The sequence below is a fragment of the Delphinus delphis genome, chromosome Y (assembly GCF_949987515.2).
Source record: "Delphinus delphis chromosome Y, mDelDel1.2, whole genome shotgun sequence".
Taxonomy (NCBI): domain Eukaryota; kingdom Metazoa; phylum Chordata; class Mammalia; order Artiodactyla; family Delphinidae; genus Delphinus; species Delphinus delphis.
Genome location: NC_082705.1, coordinates 948,852 through 970,123, shown reverse-complemented (window position 1 = coordinate 970,123; position 21,272 = coordinate 948,852). Strand labels below are relative to the sequence as shown.

The following is a 21,272-nucleotide window of genomic DNA, read 5'->3' as shown; positions in this document are numbered from 1 at the left end:
ATACAATGGAGAAAGAATGGACTTGTATACAAGTATCGAATCACTATGTTGTCTAACAGGAACTAACACAATATTGTAGGTCAATTATATTTCAAAAATAAACCAACCAACAACAAAAAAAACAAAGTCACAGAAAAAGACAGCAGATTTTTGGTTACCAGAGATGGGGTGGGAGGAGCAAGAACTCATTGAAGGTGGTCAAAAGGTACAAACATTTTTAAGATAAATAAGTACTAGGGATGAAATGCACAAAATGATAAAAATAATTAAAATTGCTGTATGTTATACAAGAAAGTTGTTGAGTTTTCATCACAAGGAAAAATGTTTTTTCTATTTCTTTAATTTTGTATCTATAAGTGATGATGAATATTCACTGAACTTCTTGTGGTAAACATTACATGGTATATGTAAGTCAAATCATTAAGCTGTACATGTTAAACTTACACAGTGCTGTATACCAATTATATCTCAATAACACTGGAAGAAAAAAAGGAAAAAATATGCTTCTAAGGACACTATCAAAACAATGAAATCAACCCATAAGAGAAAATATTGCAAATGACACCTGATAAAGCACTTGTACCCAGAGTATATAAATAACTCTTACAACTCAGCAAGACGAATTAATCAATTAAAAAAAAGAGCAAATAATCTTCAGTCGTATGATTCAAGTCAGGACCACAATAAGCTATCACTTCTCACTTACTAGGATCAGTAGAATAAAACAGTGAAGTATGAAAAAGTGTGATGAGGGTATGGAAATCAGAATTCTCATGTATCACTGGTGGAAATGTAAAATGGTACAGGTACTTTGGAAAAAAATCTCAGTTCCTCAAATGATTAAACATAATTATATGATCAAGCAGTTCCACTTCTTGGTGTATACCCAACAGAAATTAAAACATATATCCATTCAAAGACATGTACATGAATGCTTATAGCATCATTATTTATAAGTCAAAAAGTGGAAACCAAGTGTCTATCAACTGGCAAATGGATAACACAGCGTGGTACAGTCATACAATGGAATGTTTGCCCATAAAAAATGAAATCGTATAGATGAGGGTCCATGCTATAACAGCAACAAAGGATGGAAACATGCTATGTGAAGATGCACAAAAGACCAGATTATGATTCCATTCACATGAAATGTCCAAAGCAGGGAAATCTACAGACAGAAAGTAAATTAATGGTGTTTAGGGCTTGTCAAGGGTGCATGATATACAGAGAGAGGAATGGTGGGTAATACTAAAGAATACAGTATATTTGAGGTACGGAAATGCTCTAAAATTGATTGTGGTGACTGTTCACATAGGTGTGAATACACTAAAACACCACTGTTTTGTATAATTTAAATGAGTGAACTATATGGTATGTTAACTGTATTTCAATAAAGTTATCTTTAAAAAGCTTCATAGGTATTAAAGGAGAGACACAAATATACAAATAGAACTGGAGACTTCAATATTCCTCTCAAAAACTAATAAACAAGTAGGTAAAATATCTGTAAGGATACAGACCTATGAAGCACTGTCATTTTGACCTAATTGACAGTTAAAGAAGTATTAAGGTTTTTAGTAGAAGTGATACCATCTTAGGCCCATACCATTACCCCTGTCTTTCGCTCAACCTACCCAGTATGGTTCAGTAAATCACTTCTGTTGTCAGGGGCTTTAGTTAATTGATATTGTTTACAATGGCTTGGATACAATGATGAAGACCTTTGCTGACATATTCCCAGCACACACCAGACTAGTTACCCAACTGTAAACCTTGACTTAGGGTTGCACATCCTGTTTCTAAGCATGTACCCCGATACCCTAGATTAACTATAAAACTGTCCTAATGGCCCCTCGATAGTGTAGAGTGCAGCTGCAAATGTTTATGGACCACTGTCTGATTCAGGTCCCACCCGCTAGGTTACCCTGTAATAAACTGAACCATTAATTATATGAAGCTGTCTGTCTCATTTTTAGTTCTCAGGATGCCTTCTCAGTTCAGTGAGCACTTTTTATTCCCTCCACCCTCCATCAAAAGCATTCCTGTCTAACAGCACTAAACATGTACTTTTCAAGCGCATATAAAATATTCAAAATATACCATATTCTAGGCCACAAAACAAACCTTAACAAAGTTTAAAAATAAAAACAAAATGTACTTTCTTGAGCTACAAGGAAATTAAATTAGATACCGGTAACAGAAAGATATCTGGAAAAATCCCAAATATTTGAGAACTAATCAAATACTTCTAAATACTCATGGATCAAAGAGAAAGTTACAAAGGAAAAATTTTATATAAATTAAATATGAAAATAGAACTTTTCACATTTGTGGGATGTAACTTAATTAGTACATAGAGGGAAATGTATAATACTAAACGGTGTGTTAGGGAGAAAACTAAGCTTCCAACTGAGGAAAAGAGAAGAGTAAATCAGATTTAGAAAAAGGAAATGGATAAATATTTTTTAAGTGCAGAGATGAACACTGAAAAAGGAAAACAATAAAGAAAAAAGCCAAAGCTGGTTCTTTGATAAGATGAATAAATTCATAAACCTTTAGTCTAGCTGAGTAGGAAAAAAAAAAAAAGGCTCAAATTACCAGTATCAGGGATGAAACTAGTTATGACACTACAGACTCAAGTGTAGCCAGAAGATAATGGAATCTCATGAGTAACTTCTACCAAAAAATCCAGAACTTACATGAAATGAACAAATTTTTGAGACAGAAACTACCGTAACTCACTCATGAATAGCTTACACTAAAGAAAGGAATTTAAATTGCAGGTAAGGGCTTCCCTGGTGGCACAGTGGTTAAGAATCTGCCTGCCAATGCAGGGGACACGGGTTCAAGCCCCGGTCTGGGAAGATCCCACATGCCGTCGAGCAACTAAGCCCATGTGCCACAACTACTGAGCCTGTGTGCCACAACTACTAAAGCCTGTGTGTCACAACTACTGAAGCCTGCATGCCTAGAGCCCGTGCTCCCCAACAAGAGTAGCCACCACAATGAAGCCCGCGCACTGCAAGGAAGAGCAGACCCCACTCGCCACAACTAGAGAAAGCCTGCACACAGCAATGAAGACACAACGCAGCCAAAAATAAATAAATAATTTTTAAAAAAATAAATTGCAGGTAAAAATATTTCCATAAATATGAAAAAAAAGAACTCAGATGGATTTTATGGCTTTGACTGACTTCCTTCACTTTAGCAAAAATATCAGTTCTGCACAAATTCATCCAAAATGTTGAAGAGAGAATACTTCTTCAGTTCATTTTAAGTCAGCATGCCTAATTTAAAAAATTAACTGAAAAAAAGAAAAATTCATACTAATAGATGAAAATCCTCAACTAGAAAAAAGAGCAAACTTAACCTGACTTGTCTAAATAATTATTTCATTTACAAACATTACTCCTCAACTCTTCCCTCCTCTCGATACTTCAAAATTCTACATGAAGTACATTTAGTTTTCCATTCTACAAAGCACATTTTTCCAGGAAGATTTACTTTGAAGACTGTGTTCTCTGAACAGTGAAAGGACATTCAATTAATACATCTGCATAAACAGATGTCTAAAGTTCTTTAGCTAATACGATCATTTTCTGTAAAAGAACAGAAATATTAACTATAGAGTAGGCACACATATGAACAAGCATTTTTAAAACTGCCACTCTGAGTGTAGAGTGAGAGGTAGGTTGATGAGAGTATATAAACTTCTTAACTTTACTTTTTTCACTCCTAGTACTAAAATCTACAGTGTTTTAGACTTACGTTGTATCATTTAACAGCAAAGTAATAAAGAAGCCCATCTAGGTGAAATTTTATCTTGGATGTTTAGAATCCAAATTATTATCACCATTGCTACCATCACAAGTAAAAATATCCTTCATCTGTTACTATTTTCTTTTACTTAATTTTTTGTTTTGGGGCCTTTTGCTCACTTGTTACCTGTATGAGCCCTAAAAGTTTGCTGTACTTTTATCAGGCAAACAACAAATACAGAAGAAATCATCATCCAAAGTAACATTTTTCACCATTCATGACTTTTCAGAGATATTAAAGGAGAAATGGTAGGGAAAGCTACTATTTTTTTCTCCCCTCATGATTAGCCTTTGAAATCACTACCTGCTTCCAACTCATTTCATTTTTCAAAACTGGTCTTCCATGGCCACAAATAATTACAGAATGAGCAGTGGACCTTTTGCTTCCCATGCTTCAACTACATGAATTTTTCACACAAAAATAATTCATACAAAACTAACTTTAGAAGAATTATTACATTTTGAGGAAAGATTATTTTTTAAAAAAGCTCTACATATTCTCTCAATGATCTTACTGCCAGCTAAGTACTACTTTAAATACGGAGCTTATGATCTGTAGCATGTCTTTGATTTGTTGTTAATGAACGAATAAAAAACCATAGGCTATATCCTAGTTATGCTGTAGAAACCAAACTTAAAAGTGCTTTTGTTCATTGTATCCCGTGCTCACACAAATGTAAATATTCTCTGACCTTCTATGAAAATAAAATTCCCAAACACTTTACTTCTGGCTAAAATTACTGTTGAAAGCAAAGGTCAAATATTAAATGATATGCTAGGTAGATAATAAAATTATGCTGGCACAGCTATACTAATAGCCAGTAAATTATACTAGCCAAAAACAGTATTAGACATTTATTTCCTTATGTTGAAAGATGCACTTAAGTCTACTTTATCTGCACTTACTCTTAACAGTAACAGAATAAGCATTGTTATAATAGGCAGGTAAAAACAGTAAGAGAACAAGTAATAAAAGGAGCAGAGGAAAAAAGAAGTCTTAAAAAATGAAAAGCTCTTGAATGACAAATTTACAAAAGTTTATCTCACTGTCAAATATAAACCACGGCACCCAACAACTGGAAAATACACCTTCCAAAAGAGGCATGTAATTTCATGGTTAAGGGTATAAACTGTGGAGCCAGATTATTCATGTTTGACTTCCAATCCTTTACTTGCTAGCTGTGAGACTTGGGCAAATTTCTTATCTTCCTTATGCCTGTTTCTTCAATGGTAAAATAGTGATAACTGTACCCAGCTCAGTGGAACTTTGTGACAAATTACTATATATAAAATGGGACAGTGCAAAGCACAAGCAAAGCATGCAATAAATGTGTAGTAGTGGGGTTTTTTTGCAGGCACAGGTTAGATTGTAGCAATTTTTAATATGAATTTATGAAAGGACTCCAGTGGCTCTGTGAGACTACTGAAATCACACGCAAAACTTTAGACTTGAATGCAATTTTCCGGGAGATAAAACTGTTTTTGCTCTTAAATTTATGACCTATCTGCCCCAAGAGCCTAAATGTTAATACTGTGTTTATGCTTTTTTAAAAATAATATACTCAATATTGGAAAATAGTTAAGCCTCCCAGGCTATGATATCTCAAATTATTACTTTTTAAACATAACTGGCTAGTGATCAAGTCAATTCAATGTATGTGGGGTAAGAAAAACAGATTAAACACTTCCTTTGGCAAACCGCTTATTTTTATTTTTGGCAAACCGCTTATTTTTATTTTTTTCAAATGTAGATTAAAATCATCAATATGTCAATTTTGATAATCAGTAACTTCTAGTGAGTATTTTAAGAAAGAAAAATACTTGCTACTTGATAGAAAACAAAAGACTAGTATTAGAATCCATGTTATAATTATATAAACTGAACAGTTAAGATAAAACATAAAATTGGTTTAAGCTTCCTATGTTTCAGTCTAGGAACACAGTAAAGGGAGGGAAAGGTTTGTGCATGTAAATGAGCACCTATGCTCTAAAAGGACAATTTAATTTGAAGCTGTTAATTTTTGTTCTAAGTTTTAAAGAGAAAGCAAAATAAAATATGGCATAAAAAGGAAACCTAGTTTTGAAGGAGACTTTGTATCTTCAGGTTTTGACTGGTACAACAACCCTTCAGGCCCAGAAATACTCATAGACAAATCATGAAAAAATAAGAGAAAAACTTTATTTCAAACAGGGTCAGTGGTACGTATGTATGCTACAGAAAAGGCTGGTTGTAACAGCAGTTTCATTTCAAACCTGAATTGATGCACAAATGTGACAGTTTAATGATCAATTACTGCTAAAATGTGGATTAAATCCATCAACATGCCAATTCTGACATCTGTTATAGACACTATTATTTATTTTAGTAGTAGAGGCTAATTTTTATCAGAAGAAAATGAAAACAACCTTACGGTTTCTACTAATGTAATGAACTGTATCCCCAGTATTGCTCTGAAATTATACCACTAGGCTGCTAAGAGAAATTCTAACTTCATCCAAATGTATTATTTAACTGATAATCTTCAATCATCATCTACTGTTGGCTTGATGGTTACTCCTCTTCTTATCTGACCCCAACCAATTAAACTGAAAAATGAAAATAAAAGAAATCATGAATTTTAAATCCATTTCATTAGCATTACTATAAAATGTTGATATATCTAATTTTACTACACTCTCCTCTAAATTCAAACTTGTTCCCATAACATGTTCTATTAAAAAAAGTCTGTATGTTACCTTCTTAGATTCCTAGAATCGTACACATGGATTTTCGCCATCAGGAATGACAAGAAAAGCAAACAAGAAGTTTCTGTCACACATATGCTCATGTTTCTCTAAAAAAATATACCTATCCATTCAGAATCAGCAAACAAGAGCATCTCAGTTCCCCCAATGAACAATGCCAATAGACAAAACACATCAACTTAAATTAAAAACAACAACAACAAAAGAAACCCAACGCATTATCAATTCTTTTTTCCTTGAAAAATGCCTCTTTCACAGCATCTCAACATATCATAATGGCTTTAAAGGGAAATAAGAGAAAGAAGTGAAGAACTAGAATAGGTAGTCTATAAACAAATTACTCTCAATAGCAGAGGGACCAAAGGCCCCTCTAGTCAACAACCAGACTGGATTGATACCACAACTTTACTTTCTAGAACAAAACCCACCTAAACATGGGTAAAAAATACAATTCTAAAGAATATAAATGAAGAAGAAAGTTAGCAAAAATGGGGAACTTGAAGGTTCCAGATACCTGTTCTCCTATAGAACCAAGTAATTAACATTCTGAAAAAGTAGTTTTGTGGATCTGCAGCAGCCAAGCATATGCCCAACAACAAAAAAAAGCCACACGCAAGATAGAAAAAAAATTTGTGTAATTTTGCTCACCCAGTGCAGCATAGCCAAGAGGAACCCAACCAATTCCCAGTTCCTCCCATGGGACAGAAGGGAAAGAACAGAACTTGTTTTCCAAGGTCTAGTTTGTCTGGGGGTTGCTCAAGGGACTAGTTTCTGTCTTGTCTGACTCTGAGTACCCGGAGAGCTGTGGCATGGTTGCATCATCAGGTTGAAGACTCCAGAAAGTGGCAGTGTGAGACCAGGTGAGTAAAACCTTCAGAAGGACTAAGGGGAACAAAGGATTATGAGCAGAGAAATACAGTAAAGTGAGGTCACAGAAGAAGCAAGGGTGAGACTTGAAGAAACTAAGACATATAAAGCAGTTGTCTACATGAAAATATTGGACAAAAGAACACAGCTCCAGGGAAGATGCATACCCAGAAAGGCCTGAGAAGACAATAAACAGTCACACTCGGTTGATCAGTGAAGATTTTTTCCTTCAGTCTTCAAAGTCTATAAGAGATGGCTTCTTTTCCTTCCTTTCAAATGCCCAATTTTAAATAAAAGATCACAGGTATACAAAGATACAGGGAAACATGAACAAAGCCCCTGCAAGAGAACAAAATAAATCCCTAGATACTAAACCTAAAGATGCATAGGCCTTGGACCCACTTGAGAAGGACTTTAAAACAACTGTCTTAAATACTTCCAAAGAGCTAAAGGAGAAATAGAGACCTAAAAATATAATGAAATACACAAACAAAAAGAGAATTTAAACAAAGAGAGTTTATAAAAATAAAGAGAAAAAAAAACTAAATAGAAGTTCCAAAGCTGAAAAATGCAAGGACAATTGAAAAACTCAACAGATTAATAAAACAGCAGATTGGAACAGTATCAGCAAACAGACAACAAATCTTGAAGATAGGTCATCTGAAATTATTGAGTCTGAGAAGCAAAAGAAAAAACAAAGAAAAGTAAACACCAACTGAAGTACTTATGGGACATCCAGAGAATCAACACATGCATTATGGGAGTAGCAAAAAAAAAAGAGAGGGGCAGAGAGTTTATTTGAAGAAATAATGACTGTAATAGTTCATGAATATATATAAGAAGCTCAAAACCCTCCAACTAGGATAACCCAAAGAGAAGTGTATCAAGGCACACTGTGATCTAACTGTCCAAGTCAAAGACAATGAGAGACTTTTAAAACTGCAAGAGAAAAGACAGTCAGTACATATAAGGGAACTTCCTTAAGATTATCAGTAGACTTCTTAGCAGGTAACTTGCAGGCTGAAGGACAGTGGCATGATATATTCAAAGTGCTACAAGAAAAAAACTACCAACCAAGGACACTATCTTGAAAAACTGCTTTCAAAATGAAGAAATGAAGACTTCCACAGATAAAAGCTGAGTGATTCATTATCACTATATCTGCTTTTAAAGAAATGCTAAAATAAGTCCTTCAAGTTGAATTGAAAAAATACACAGCAACACAAAGACCTATGAAAATATAATGTTCACTTGGTAAAGGGAAATACACAAATATAAAAACCTGTATTATTTAATTCTGGTGCACAGAATCTAAATGACACAAATGTAAGAAGTAATGATAAATACAATATGCAAATATGTAATTCATTTGTCACATCAATAGCATTAAGTGCATGAATAAATATTTAAAAAGAGTAAGGTACTGTATGTAACTGAAGTTAAGCTGTTAGCAGTTTTGAATAAAATGTTTTAATGTTTAAGTTTTTATATGTAATCCAACAACAAGAACAACAAATCTATAGAATATACACAAAGGAAAAATGGTGAGGTGAAGTCATAAGAACATAGGAACAGGGAATTCCTGGTGGTCCAGTGGCTGAGACTCAGCACTTCCACTGCTCTGGGCCCAGATACAATCTCTGGTTGGGGAACTAAGATCCCACAAACGAACACAAGAATGAAGCGGAGGGCTTCCCTGGTGGCGCAGCAGTACAGAGTACGCCTGCCGATGCAGGCGACATGGGTTTGTGCCCTGGTCCGGGAGGATCCCACATGCCGCGGAGCGGCTGGGCCCGTGAGCCATGGCCGCTGAGCCTGCGCGTCCGGAGCCTGTGCTCCGCAACGGGAGAGGCCACAGCAGTGAGAGGCCCGCGAACCGCAAAAAAAAAAAAAGAATGAAGCGGAACAGAATCCCACTGGCCAATGTGGGTTATGAGCACCAAAATAAAAACAAACAGCGACGGATCATAACCCACTGTAAACAAGTAAATAAACAGGAAAAGAGGAATGGCAAATGATAAATGTAGAGAAGCACCACAGTTATGCTATCCCCAGAACAAAGCACAATTCAAGCAAGAAAAATCAAGTGGCAAAGGGGTAGGCAATTTGATGAGAAGCAGGCTATTTGCAGTCTTAAGGGTTCTCATCATAGACTTCATTAGTGCAAGCATAAAAAGAGAAACTTTACAAAAGAAAAATCAGATGTCTTGACTGTATGAACAAAATTAACCTCACCATCTAGGTGCAGCCAGATATTCTGTGCCCTTGAGATTCCTGATAAAGACACAGCACAAACTATATAGCATTTTGGTTTATAATAAATAACCTGAATCTAATAAGACAAAATATCAAATTCAAATTGAGGAAGATTCTATGAATTAACTGGCTTGTATTGTTCAAATGTCAATTCATGTTCAGACAAAAACGTTTAAAAAAGTTCCATATTAGAGAGACTATAGGAACATGAAAAGGAAATGAAGTATGTGATCCTGGGGTGAAGCAAGAAAAATTCAATGAAGTACAATGGTGAGACAGATGACAAAACTAGAATGAGGAGTTCAGGTTTTTGTATTTTGTCAACATTAAAAGTCTTGAACTAGCTGTATAAGAGAATATCCTTACTCTTAGGAGATACACACTGAAATATTAATAACTCTAGGTTATGCAACCTACTCAGTGGTTCATAAAAACTAAGGTGTATGCTTATGTATGTGCACATGTAATAATATGAATGGTGTACATATATAAAAAGTCAAAGAAAATGGAAATATTAATTCGGAATTGTTTGATTTTATATAGATTCTGTCTGAGATTAAAGGAAAGCCAGTTGCAATACCTGGAGTAAAAAAGTGAACTGCAACTTTATAAATCAGTGCTGGAAATATAGATTTTAGTGATCCAAATACACACCTGAGAATTAAAGCCATGAGAACCACTGAATTCAAGGACAAATGTGTTTGTGCGTGTCTATAACATCATTAAGAACTAATATACCAGAAGAAAATGTGCCGTTGCTCTTGAATGAAAGGTGGACAAGTTGACAAACTTACCGCCAGTGTTTCTCAACTCTTCGGCTAAGGGCTATTTTTTCTCCCACTTCTGTGCACACAGGATTAGTGAGAACTATTTTACCCAAATCAGCCTTTACTGCACTAACTCTTCCTCCTGTTGAAAGGGATCCTATGTTCACCATAAGCACTTCATTCTTAGATAGCTTTTGCACCTAGGGAAATAAATTAAGAAAAAAATCCTTAAATAAAGGAACGGCTTTCCAAAATGAAGTGAGAATTTACCAAATACTGCTAGAAATAAACTATGAAGGAAAAAAATTCTGCACAAATTACATTATAATGGGATTTGAACTATGTATGTGTCCAAACAAAACAAAATGTTAGTTATTTGGCATTTACTGAATATACACAAGGTCTAATTCTAAGCTACTTAGTATAGCATAGATCAGTCAATGAAACTCTTAAAATTTTGAAGAGACTTGCAGCAAAAAGAATGTACAGGGACTTCCCTGGTGGCGCAATGGATAAGACTCCCCGCTCCTAATGCAGGAGGCCCAGGTTTCATCCCTGGTCAGGAAACTAGATCTCACATGCATGCCATAACTAAGAGTTCACATATCACAACTAAGGAGCCCAAGTGGTACAACTAAGGAGCCCAGCTGCTACAACTAAGACCCGGTGCAACCAAATTAATTAATTAATTTAAATAAAAAAAGAAAAAAGAAGTTCAATATTTCTTGAAAAGTGCAGCAAGACAATAACAAAACACATAGTTTAGTGGGTTCTGAAGGCCTAATTCCATTCATGTAATGTTAACTCGGTACTTAAACTTCCTGGCCGCTATAAAACTGGATAACACCTACTACCGTAATTATTAACTGTTACACTGCCTACTGCTGTTGTCTATACTTACAGTCTCATGTCAAAATTCAGACCAGTGTTTTTAAGGGCTTCAAGTTTCATTAAGTCAGAGGGTAAGAAATATAAATATTAAAGGAACTCCAAAAAATTGACATGTAAATTTTATAAGCACTTAATTCACATCCAGAACAATTCCTTTCACATGACCATTGTTTTTTCCTAACATAAAAAGGACTTTACAATCATACATACAGAATTTTGAGTACTGTACGGATTGATACTCAATCTTTCAAGAAACAAAGGTAAAAATTTTAAGCAACCCATCAACCAATCCTAAGGCCTAAAGAAAATGTGGAGAATAGAATATGATAGCAAAAAAGAGATACAAAGAAGACTTAGTTACTAGAAAAAGCCCAGTGTTAAAAAGTTAATATAAGAATTCTATATCACTCTTTTGCCACCTGTTTCTCTCCCTAAGCTTATTATATCATCAGATATTTTAATGTCAAAACATGTATTATGGATCTGATTCCTTTTAAAATGTCATTTTCCTACTGCTGTTTAAAATAACTCTGAAATGAAACTGCTGGGACACTGCACACTTAAATACATTACAAATTTATACTTTCTCAAAAAAAGGTTAAAGTGCTTATTTCTGTGTATCTTTGCCAACAAAATCTTACTTTTTAAAAAGAAGTGTATTCTAGAAATATTAAGTCTTTGTAATATGTGCCACAAACACTTTTTTCCATTAAAAAACAAAACAAAACTCTGGCTTGGTTTATGGCTGGTTGCTACAAAGAAACTTCCAGATTATACACCTTTTCTTTGTTTGTAATTCCACTGTGTAAGACAATGAAACAAAACTGGTTGAAACATCATACTTTGTCTCATTTACCTTTGCTGCTTTTTTGTCTCCTTCTGTGCGTACACCAAGAAGTCGTCTAAGTAGGAAATAGGAAATTTCCAATTCTGTGAAGATCTCAGGTAAAGCACCAACTGCACCAAGCACCTGCCCCACCATTCTGTCAGCCCGGCACAAAGTGGGGTCAATTTTTGTTCCAACTCCTAATACATGATATAAACATTACATATTCCAACTTGTTTTTTCTTAAAATGTTTGTAAAGTTAGTCAAACCAGTACAACAAGTCTCTACATATTGTAACCCTGTTAACTCATACCATGTAACAGCTACGTAACCAAAATCCCATAAATTCCTAATTAAAATCCCTGCTTTATTTAAAAATACAAGAATGGGAAAAAGTGTTGCTAGAAATTCAAGACTAAAAAAAATCTTCTTGATTTAAATTATAAAGAAAAAAATTATAAAGGTAAATGAGATATCTGCTTACCTCAAAAGAAATTTCATTTAATAAGATATTGTTTTAATAAAGATTGAAAAGTACAAAGTTTATAATGTTTACTTCAAGTTATGTTTGTACATTGATGCAATAAAAAGTTACAAGAAAATGTTCTCTGAATGTCCCTATTCCTAAACAAACAAAAACACCAACCGAACAAAAAACTGCACCCACATCATATACAGAAAACAGGCAAATTTATAGGCAACCTTCCGTTTGTAAAAATTTACATAAAAAGCAACCAAAAACAGTGTAAATAAAAGAGTATAATAATATATTCAATATTAAATCATAAAAACCTGGTTACTGAACTTATTCATGAAACTAAAATGTATTCTTTATATATAAAAGTATCCCCTTTTCCCCACCCCACCCTGTGGCAACGCACGACTTGTGGGACTTAGTTCCCCAACTGGGGATTGAACCCAGGACCACAGCAGTGAAAGCATTCAGTCCTAACCACTGGACTGCCAAGGAATTCCCTAAAAGTATTTTTCAACAAACATAAAAAATCATTTTATAATGATAATCAACAATTCAACTACATGTATACCTCCCATCCACTCCTTCATATTCAGTTAAAATATCTAATCAGAGATACAGACTCTCAGATAATCCATTTCACACAAAGTGACATGAATAGCCACTATCAAAAGAATGTAAGTGAAATCCTTACCAATAAGACCCCCTGGAGCAGCATACTGAAGATCATTGTGTTCCGCGAAAAGTGATACAATTTTGGAAAAGATTGGTTTGCACATGAGTTTTCCTTCACTATCTTTGGAAACAATACCAGGTCTGACTTCTATCTCCTGGCCCACCTGAAACATGCAAGTGAGTAATCAAAATATGTGGGGCAACACAGTTACCATTTACATGGTTAAGAGTCCTCACTGGTAGATTACCAAACACAATAACCACTAAATTATCTAGCAATTACCTAGAAGATATATATGCTTTAAAGACATACTTAAAACATAAAACAGGAAACAAAACAATAAGTGTTTTTAAAGTTAATTTTGAGATTTTGTTTTTACCATTTTTTCCCCCCTAGATAACAAGAGTTCAAAATCAAGTTCACCTTTAATACTCCTTTTAAAATACTACCACCAGCCACACCACCTTTAAGGTCATCAACTTCACAGCCAGGTTTGTTGACATCAAAGGACCTAATAACTGGGAAGGGGATAAGGAAGAAAGGAAAGAAACCATAAGGCTCATCATGTTATTTAAATTAGATGTTTAAGTTAACTTACTATTTTTTTTTTACGAAAAGTAGCCAATTAAGATCTACACTTCAGAGTTGAGTTTGTGGGGAAATATCATTATTCCAATGCTTACTGTGCTCTTAACTATTGGAAAAATGAAAATAACTTGATCACTTAAGTGACATGTTTAAGCTTTATCTATCTTTTGGAGTCTAATGTGACTGTTACAAAAGAAAAGACAAATAAATACCCTTTATGTATACAGTTAAGTGAAGGGATGACTGTTCTGGGCTGAATTATGGCCTCCTTCCCCACAATTCATGCTGAAGCCCTAACCCTTGGACTCAGTACCTCAGAATCTGACTCTATTTGCAGACAGGGTGTTTAAAGAGGTAATTCAGGTAAAATGAGATCAGTGAGGGCCCCTAACCAATCTGACTGGTGTCCTTATAAAAGCAGGAAATTTGGACAAAGAGGTACCAGGGATGCACACACAAAGAGGAAAAATCATGTGAGAAAAACCATCATGTGGCCCTCTGCAAGCCAAAAAGGAGAGGCTTCTGGAGAAACCAAATCTGCCAGAACCTTAATGTCTGACTTCTGGCCTCCATAACTGTGAGGAAATACATTTCTATTGTTTAAGCCACCCATTATGTGATACTTTGTTATGGTAGCCCTAGCAAACTATTACATTGGTCCTCACATACAATTACAAAAAGAATTAGCTATGAAATTAATCTCCAGAGTACAATCTTAGTCATTAAAAAAGACTATACAGGGACTTCCCTGGTGGTGCAGTGGCTAAGCCTCCGTGCTCCCAATGCAGGGGGCCCAGGTTTGATCCCTGGTCAGGGAACTAGATCCCACATGTGCCACAACTAAGAGTCCACACGCTACAGCTAAAGATCCTGCATGCTGCAATGAAGATCCCACATGCCACAAGTAAGACCTGGCACAGCCAAATAAGTAAATGTTAAAAAAAAAAAAGACTACACATGCACATATGTTTATGTGATTTTATGAACAAAAAGAGGTTTGGAAATATACATGTTATCAGTGCTGTGGGACTGAATTCTTTTATATACTTTTACATTACAACTTACGTAATAAAAATTTAGTTTTAAAACTACAAAATAATTCTAGGACTATGTAACTTACAAAAAGAACAGTGACACTTAACAAATAGTGTGCTTCAGAATCACTCAAAAGAACACTCTCCAGAAAACACACAGGAGACCAAGAAGAGTGCCCAGAAAGGCTGATGTTTTCTACAAACTGTGTGCAAGAACCACAAACTTAATGTAATTACAGTTTTGGTACTGTAAGCTTAAGGTAAAAGGAACATGAAAATCTTCACCAGAAGTATGGTGAAATCATTTGTACAGAAATTCTAATGTCCTGTTTCTGCCTAAAACATTATCTCCACATAAAGAACACTGTATTAGTCTAATCTCAATTACATAATAAAAAAATTAATGTTCCTATTTTATTCAGGAGTCTGTTCCCAACCAATGTAGCACTGCCAATACAATCTTAGAATCAATCTATCTTAATAGATAAACTTTCACTCACTCCACTGAGTTCAAAATGGAATGTTGTCCTTGGTTTTCACAAACTCAATACTATTTTAAAATTCAAAAAAGCACATAAAGACTTCAATTTACTATTGCTTCTGTGTCCTTAAAAGCAAATCAACAATGCATAAAGACTGAGTCAACCATTAAAGGCCAAAAGGTTAAGTCCTTACCAATAAGTCGGGGCTCTGAAGTAAAGTCTCTTAGAGGTACTGGAATTTTATTAACGATATACTCACAGACAACTTCAATATTATATTTCAGTTGAGCAGAAATTGGAATAATAGGAGCTCCTTCTGCTACTGTACCTATATGACAAAATTCAGAAAGATCCAAATTTGTCATTTTTACAGAATTTGTCCCATAGACTACTAAAGATTATTACATGGATATCCAGACATAGATATACAGATGTCAGCAAAATATGCCATGCTATCATCGTGTTCAGAAAGATGACAGTGTTTTTTCTCTCTGATTAAACATCAATCAAGAAGTCAACAGAATGGACCAAATGAGTTTTTGTTTTTTTTTTTTGTTTTTTTTTTTGCGGTACGTGGGCCTCTCACTGTTGTGGCCTCTCCCGTTGTGGAGCACGGGCTCCAGACGCGCAGGCCCAGCGGCCATGGCTCACAGGCCCAGGCGCTCCACAGCATGTGGGATCCTCCCGGACCAGGGCATGAACCCGTGTCCCCTGCATCGGCAGGCGGACTCTCAACCACTGTGCCACCAGGGAAGCCCCCAAATGAGTTTCTATAGACACAACTTTTCCTTTTCTTTACCACATAATCTGGCTAATAAAGCCAGCCTATCTAATAAATAAAAGAGAAGTCAAATGTAAAAAATAATTTGCATCATGTCCTGCCCCAAATGAAAACAATATGTTTTACAGAAAGGGACACTAAAGATTAAAGAAAGCATTGTCAGTTGCAATTTGGGAAACAGATTCTCAATGAGAGTCTAAATAATTTGAAAACACACCAACATATATAAAAAAGCCACTTTCATTCATTTTACTATCACTGGGAAAGAATTTTAGAAACATCAGACTGGTGCTCACTTTGACAGCACATATACCTAAACTAGAATAATACAGACAATATTAACATGGCTCCAATGCAAGAATGACATGGAAATGTGAAGTACTCCATATTTTTATTATAATAATCAATCTGTTATACAGTTAAAAAAAAAAAAAGCAATGTGTTTCCGTTTGAAAAAAGCCCACCTGGTAACCTTCATAGAATGTAACTTCTTTTCTATCTAATATGTACTTTTAGCACATCAAACTCAGAAACAAATTTCACTGCTTCTATACACTGGCTAAAAGCAACAAACACCTTACGTGATACAGAGAAAGAGGGCTCAGTACCCTACCCACAGATTCACTTCGTTTTTGATAATTAAATTCTTAAAACTTGATTCATGCATTTATTAATTACAGCTTCTTACCTTGTACAAATGCAAGGATCTGTTCATACTGTTCTTTAGCCTGACTTTCTTTTACCAAATCAATTTTGTTTTGTAGAATCAAAATATGCTTCAGTTTCATAATTTCTATGGCAGCCAGGTGTTCAGAAGTCTGAGGTTGAGGACAGGATTCATTACCAGCTAAGTTGATTATGAAGAATTAAAACACAAAAAAGATGAGTAATAAGAATTAGTTCACACCTAATAGAGAGTTTCGGATGTCTTAAAGCAAATTCCTGGACACCAGTGCCAAGTGTCTTTGTGTGCACATTTAAATTCAATGACAGACTGCCCTGGATTCCCCAGTCTTTTGGCTCCTATTCCTGGTGCTATGCACAATCCTTGGAATCAGCTAGTTTGGCTTCTTTCAGACTGCACTAAAGGCTTTTTACTCAGGCATAACACATGCCCCTCTGGTTCTGTGTAGTCTTTGGGATATTCTGGCTTCAGAATAGTTAAGAGTAGAAAAGTTGCTTAATGTAGTCTTATGAACAATAATTAACCAACCACAAATGTAGACAACCACAAAAATGGCTCAATGATCCCCATGTCTGACATTCACACCCTTGTGAAATCTTTCCCTTTAAATGTGGGATGGATCTAATGACCTACATCTAATGAAGAGAACACTGCAAAAGAGATGGAACGTCACTTCTCAAAGTAGGTTACAAAGACCCTGGCTTCCAACCTGGAAGTTCTTTGTTTCTCTCAAACAAAGATCCATCACTAGGACAGATGGGAAGCTTATGGAGGCCCATGTGAGGAGAAACCAAGGCATGACTGAACTTTAAAAAGTGTACTCTCCAGCACCAGACAAGTCTTGAGGTAACAAGTCTGCATTCTGCTGACAGATGGCTATAACTTCATGAGACCCTGAGCCGAGACAGCAAAACTCCTGAGCCACAGAAATAGTGATTAAATGTTTGTTTTTCTACTTACTACATTTTGAGGTACACTGTTACATAGCAATAGACAACAAACACAGCTATTCATTTTAACAAAAGGGAAAAACACTACCTGCAAAAATAACAACGTATTATAAAGTACTATGTTTTGTCTAGTACCCCAGTGATCATCTCCCATCTCCTTGTTCCAAACCCATTCTGAATGCTTGTTAAAAAGCATAGCCTTATAAAACAAAGCATTTGGCCTTGCCCCAAAAGAGGTCTAGTTCTTCCTTTTGGGCTTCTTGAAGATAAGCCATGTCATCTCTGATAGAAGTGTCCTTATTCAGGGCAGGAGCAGACTACATCAAATCTTAAGAGAGAGGCTGCTATACTTGATAGCCTTAAACAGGCTGGCCATGCCAGAAACACCAACCATGGGGATTGAAGACATGAGGTCTCTGCTGATTTGAAGATTAAAATCAACCACATGGGCAATCAATCACTCATATGTATGTAATGGAACCTCAATAAAAACTCTGAACACCAAAACTGAGGTGAGCTTCCTTGTTGGCAATATTTCACATGTAATGTCACATAATGACACCAAGAGAGTAATCTCTGCCTCCACACAGAGGACAATGGAAGTTTCATGTTTGTAACCCTCCTAGCCTCTGCCCTTTGTGTCTCTTCCTTTGGCTGACCTTAATTTTGCACCTTTCCCTATAATAAACTGTAATTGTGAGTAAAACACCTTTCAGTGAGTTTTTTAAGTCTAATAAATTATCAAATTTTACGGATGATTTACAGGAGTCCCTGAATTTGCAATTGGGTGTCAGAAACAAAAGCGGTCTTGTGTGGAGACAGTGCTCTCTAACTTTACACTTGACCCTAAAATTCATGTAATCTCCAGTAATAAAATCTCTTGACAGCTCACAGAGAAAGCACAAAAAACTTCCCAGCTCTGAAAACCTTCACACACCTCTTGATTTCAGCATTTCACATGAATGTGCATCTAAAAAACACCATTATGTCAATATTGCAGTGGAGCGCTCGAAGATATTTGAAAAATACCCTTCTCCCCACCCCCTCATATTACTATATTAAAAATTCTAAGATAGTAAGAAAATGCATTGCTGTCTTACAAATATGTTTTTTTCCCTCACTACTCAAGAATTTCACCAGATATAAGCCCCAGTTTAACTTGCTTAGTATTTCATGATTGCTGGCAAGCAGGCATGGATACTAATTTGGATGACCAGTTTATTCTCATTTATGGTCACTAGAGACCCTTCTTCCCCTTTAAATATTCCACACTGGATCGGCTCCACACTAATTTGTCAAACCAATTCTGATGTTATTTACCTATTAACAGAAGAGCTGCATCCATCACTGCTGCACCATTCAGCATAGTAGCCATCAAAATATCATGGCCAGGACAGTCAACAAAGGAAACATGTCTAGTAATCAAGAAATAACAATCAGCTTTAAGATCAACTAGCATTTAAACATGCAGTCGCAGACTTCTAAAAGTTGGATCACTTTGAAAGAAATTAACCTTGCTGCAAAGTGGCTACAAAACATGATGCTTCCAGAATTTTGAAATGACACTCCCCGTTTGAAATTAAAATGACTGATGATACATTCCAAAGCAGATAAAATTAACTATATGCAGATATAACTTACCTAAAGACAAGGCTGTAATAAGCTTGGGATAACTCCCAATCCAATCAAAGTGAAAAAGATACTGACTTTATAGAGTGTATAAATAGGAATAATAAACTAATAACAATAATAAACTGGGAATATTCTTGATTTGAAAGCCAAACAATGAATTATAAGAAATGTGTTTATTTGCCTACCAAATACAATATCCAAATCTTTAGACCATTGTCTAGTGGGATCATTTATTTCATCTGTTAAGTTGAAAGCTGTATGTTATAGTCCCTTCTGGACATGTTCACAAATATTATCTCTGGGTCAGTAGTATGTCTTTGGACCCTTGCAACAGATCTTTTGCTGAGCAATATCTTTTTAATTTTGATGTACAACAATTTACTAATTTTTTTCATGGACTGTACCTTGCCATATCTAAAAACATCAAAGCAAGTCCCTTGTCCAAAAAATTTTACCTACATTTTCTTCTAGAAGTTTTTATGGTTTTATCTGATCCATTTAATACTCAAATGTGTCTATATTTCGAGTATGCACTCAAAATGTATGAGCACACACGAACATCAAAAGAAAATGTACATTTTGAATGCAAGGCATTAGGTTTAAAACTAGAATTATTTTTAATTGTTCCATCACCTGTTTGTTGAAAAGCCTGTTCTCCTCTGCTGAACTGCTTCTGCACCTTAGTCAAAAATCAGTTGGGACATATTGGAGTTGGTCCATATCTGGGTTTTCTAACTCTGTTCCACTGATCTGTGTCTCCCTTCACCAGCAATACATAGTCTTGATTACTATAGCTAGATACACTTTGAAGTCAGGCAGACTAACTCTTTCTATTTTCTAACTTTACCAAAATTGTAGCTATTTAATTTCATCTCTCCAAATAAATTTTAAAATAACTTTATATACACCAACAATAAACCTTGCTGGAACTTTTTTTTGTTTTTGTGCAAAACTACTGTATTTACAAAAATGGCACAAAAGTGAATTCAACAGTCTATGTACATGCACACTTCATTCACATCTTCAACAACAAAAGGTATTCTAACACTACAGAACTGAATAAGAATACTAGCTTCAACAGCAGCTGTTAAGCACTGGAGTCACATAAGTTACACCAGAATGGGCAATTATTGCCCAAGTAAAATTCTATTGTTAAAGCTGAAACAGATTTAAGGCCATTCAAGTTCAAGCACAGAATACAAATCTTTTGAAGCCCCATCTATTTGTGTTTGAAATATGTGACCTTTCTTCTAACTTGTGGTCTTAAACTTCTGTTTTACAAAATCCAAAAGGGAAATACAGAAGAAATCAATAAAATAGCAGTTACATTAAATAAGAGTAACATACAAAGCTATAATTAAGATGAATTAAAAAAGCCAAAACATTAAAATTGTAAAACTTGCTTGTTACTTGCTGGAACCAGCCCTACACTAGGAGTTAGGTAATATATACAATTATTTTCAAGTAGATTACTTTACATTGCTCTAACATGTTCTTTTCATCAGTGGACTGTTAAACTAATCAAAACTCTACACATGTACATTCCCTTACACACACACTACAACTACCTGCAAAGCCATAACTCTCAAATGACTTAGTGAGTGAAAGGAAATAAAAAGTGGAGAAGTAACATATTAAGGAGAAATAATGGGAATTAGAAAATTCATGCAGTTCAGCTCTTTTAATCAGCCAGCCCTTGCTGGCACTTTGATAAAATTTGTATTAAACCTGTATATCAGTTTAAACAGAATTAGCATTTTATTCTCTGGAGTTTCCAATGTGCGAACAGAGTGTATCT

General features: G+C 35.2%; 1 protein-coding gene and 1 non-coding gene across 9 annotated transcripts in view; one reads left to right on the top strand and one right to left on the bottom strand.

Moving 5' to 3' along the window:
- The window catches only part of LOC132419212 (eukaryotic translation initiation factor 2 subunit 3-like), a 45,519-nt gene that overhangs the window by 16,705 nt on the left and 7,542 nt on the right, over positions 1-21,272 (bottom strand). For 6 of the 8 annotated variants that reach the window (XR_009518155.1, XR_009518156.1, XM_060003189.1 and 3 more), the window contains exons 5-11: positions 19,163-19,257; positions 16,896-17,054; positions 15,620-15,754; positions 13,746-13,840; positions 13,341-13,485; positions 12,201-12,370; positions 10,481-10,653 (exon numbers count right to left, since the gene is read on the bottom strand). Coding sequence is in view for 6 of the 8 variants with exons in the window: in XM_060003189.1 (XP_059859172.1) it covers positions 10,481-10,653; positions 12,201-12,370; positions 13,341-13,485; positions 13,746-13,840; positions 15,620-15,754; positions 16,896-17,054; positions 19,163-19,257 (972 nt within the window). In the remaining 2 variants the exon portion in view is untranslated. Of the gene's footprint in view, positions 1-5,534; positions 6,405-10,480; positions 10,654-12,200; positions 12,371-13,340; positions 13,486-13,745; positions 13,841-15,619; positions 15,755-16,895; positions 17,055-19,162; positions 19,258-21,272 lie in introns of those variants that run through there. The other 2 variants (XM_060003192.1, XM_060003193.1) reach the window with 2 other exon arrangements.
- Positions 16,496-16,600, top strand: LOC132419256 (U6 spliceosomal RNA). The gene has a single exon (XR_009518162.1). It is a non-coding gene; the product is annotated as a U6 spliceosomal RNA (small nuclear RNA).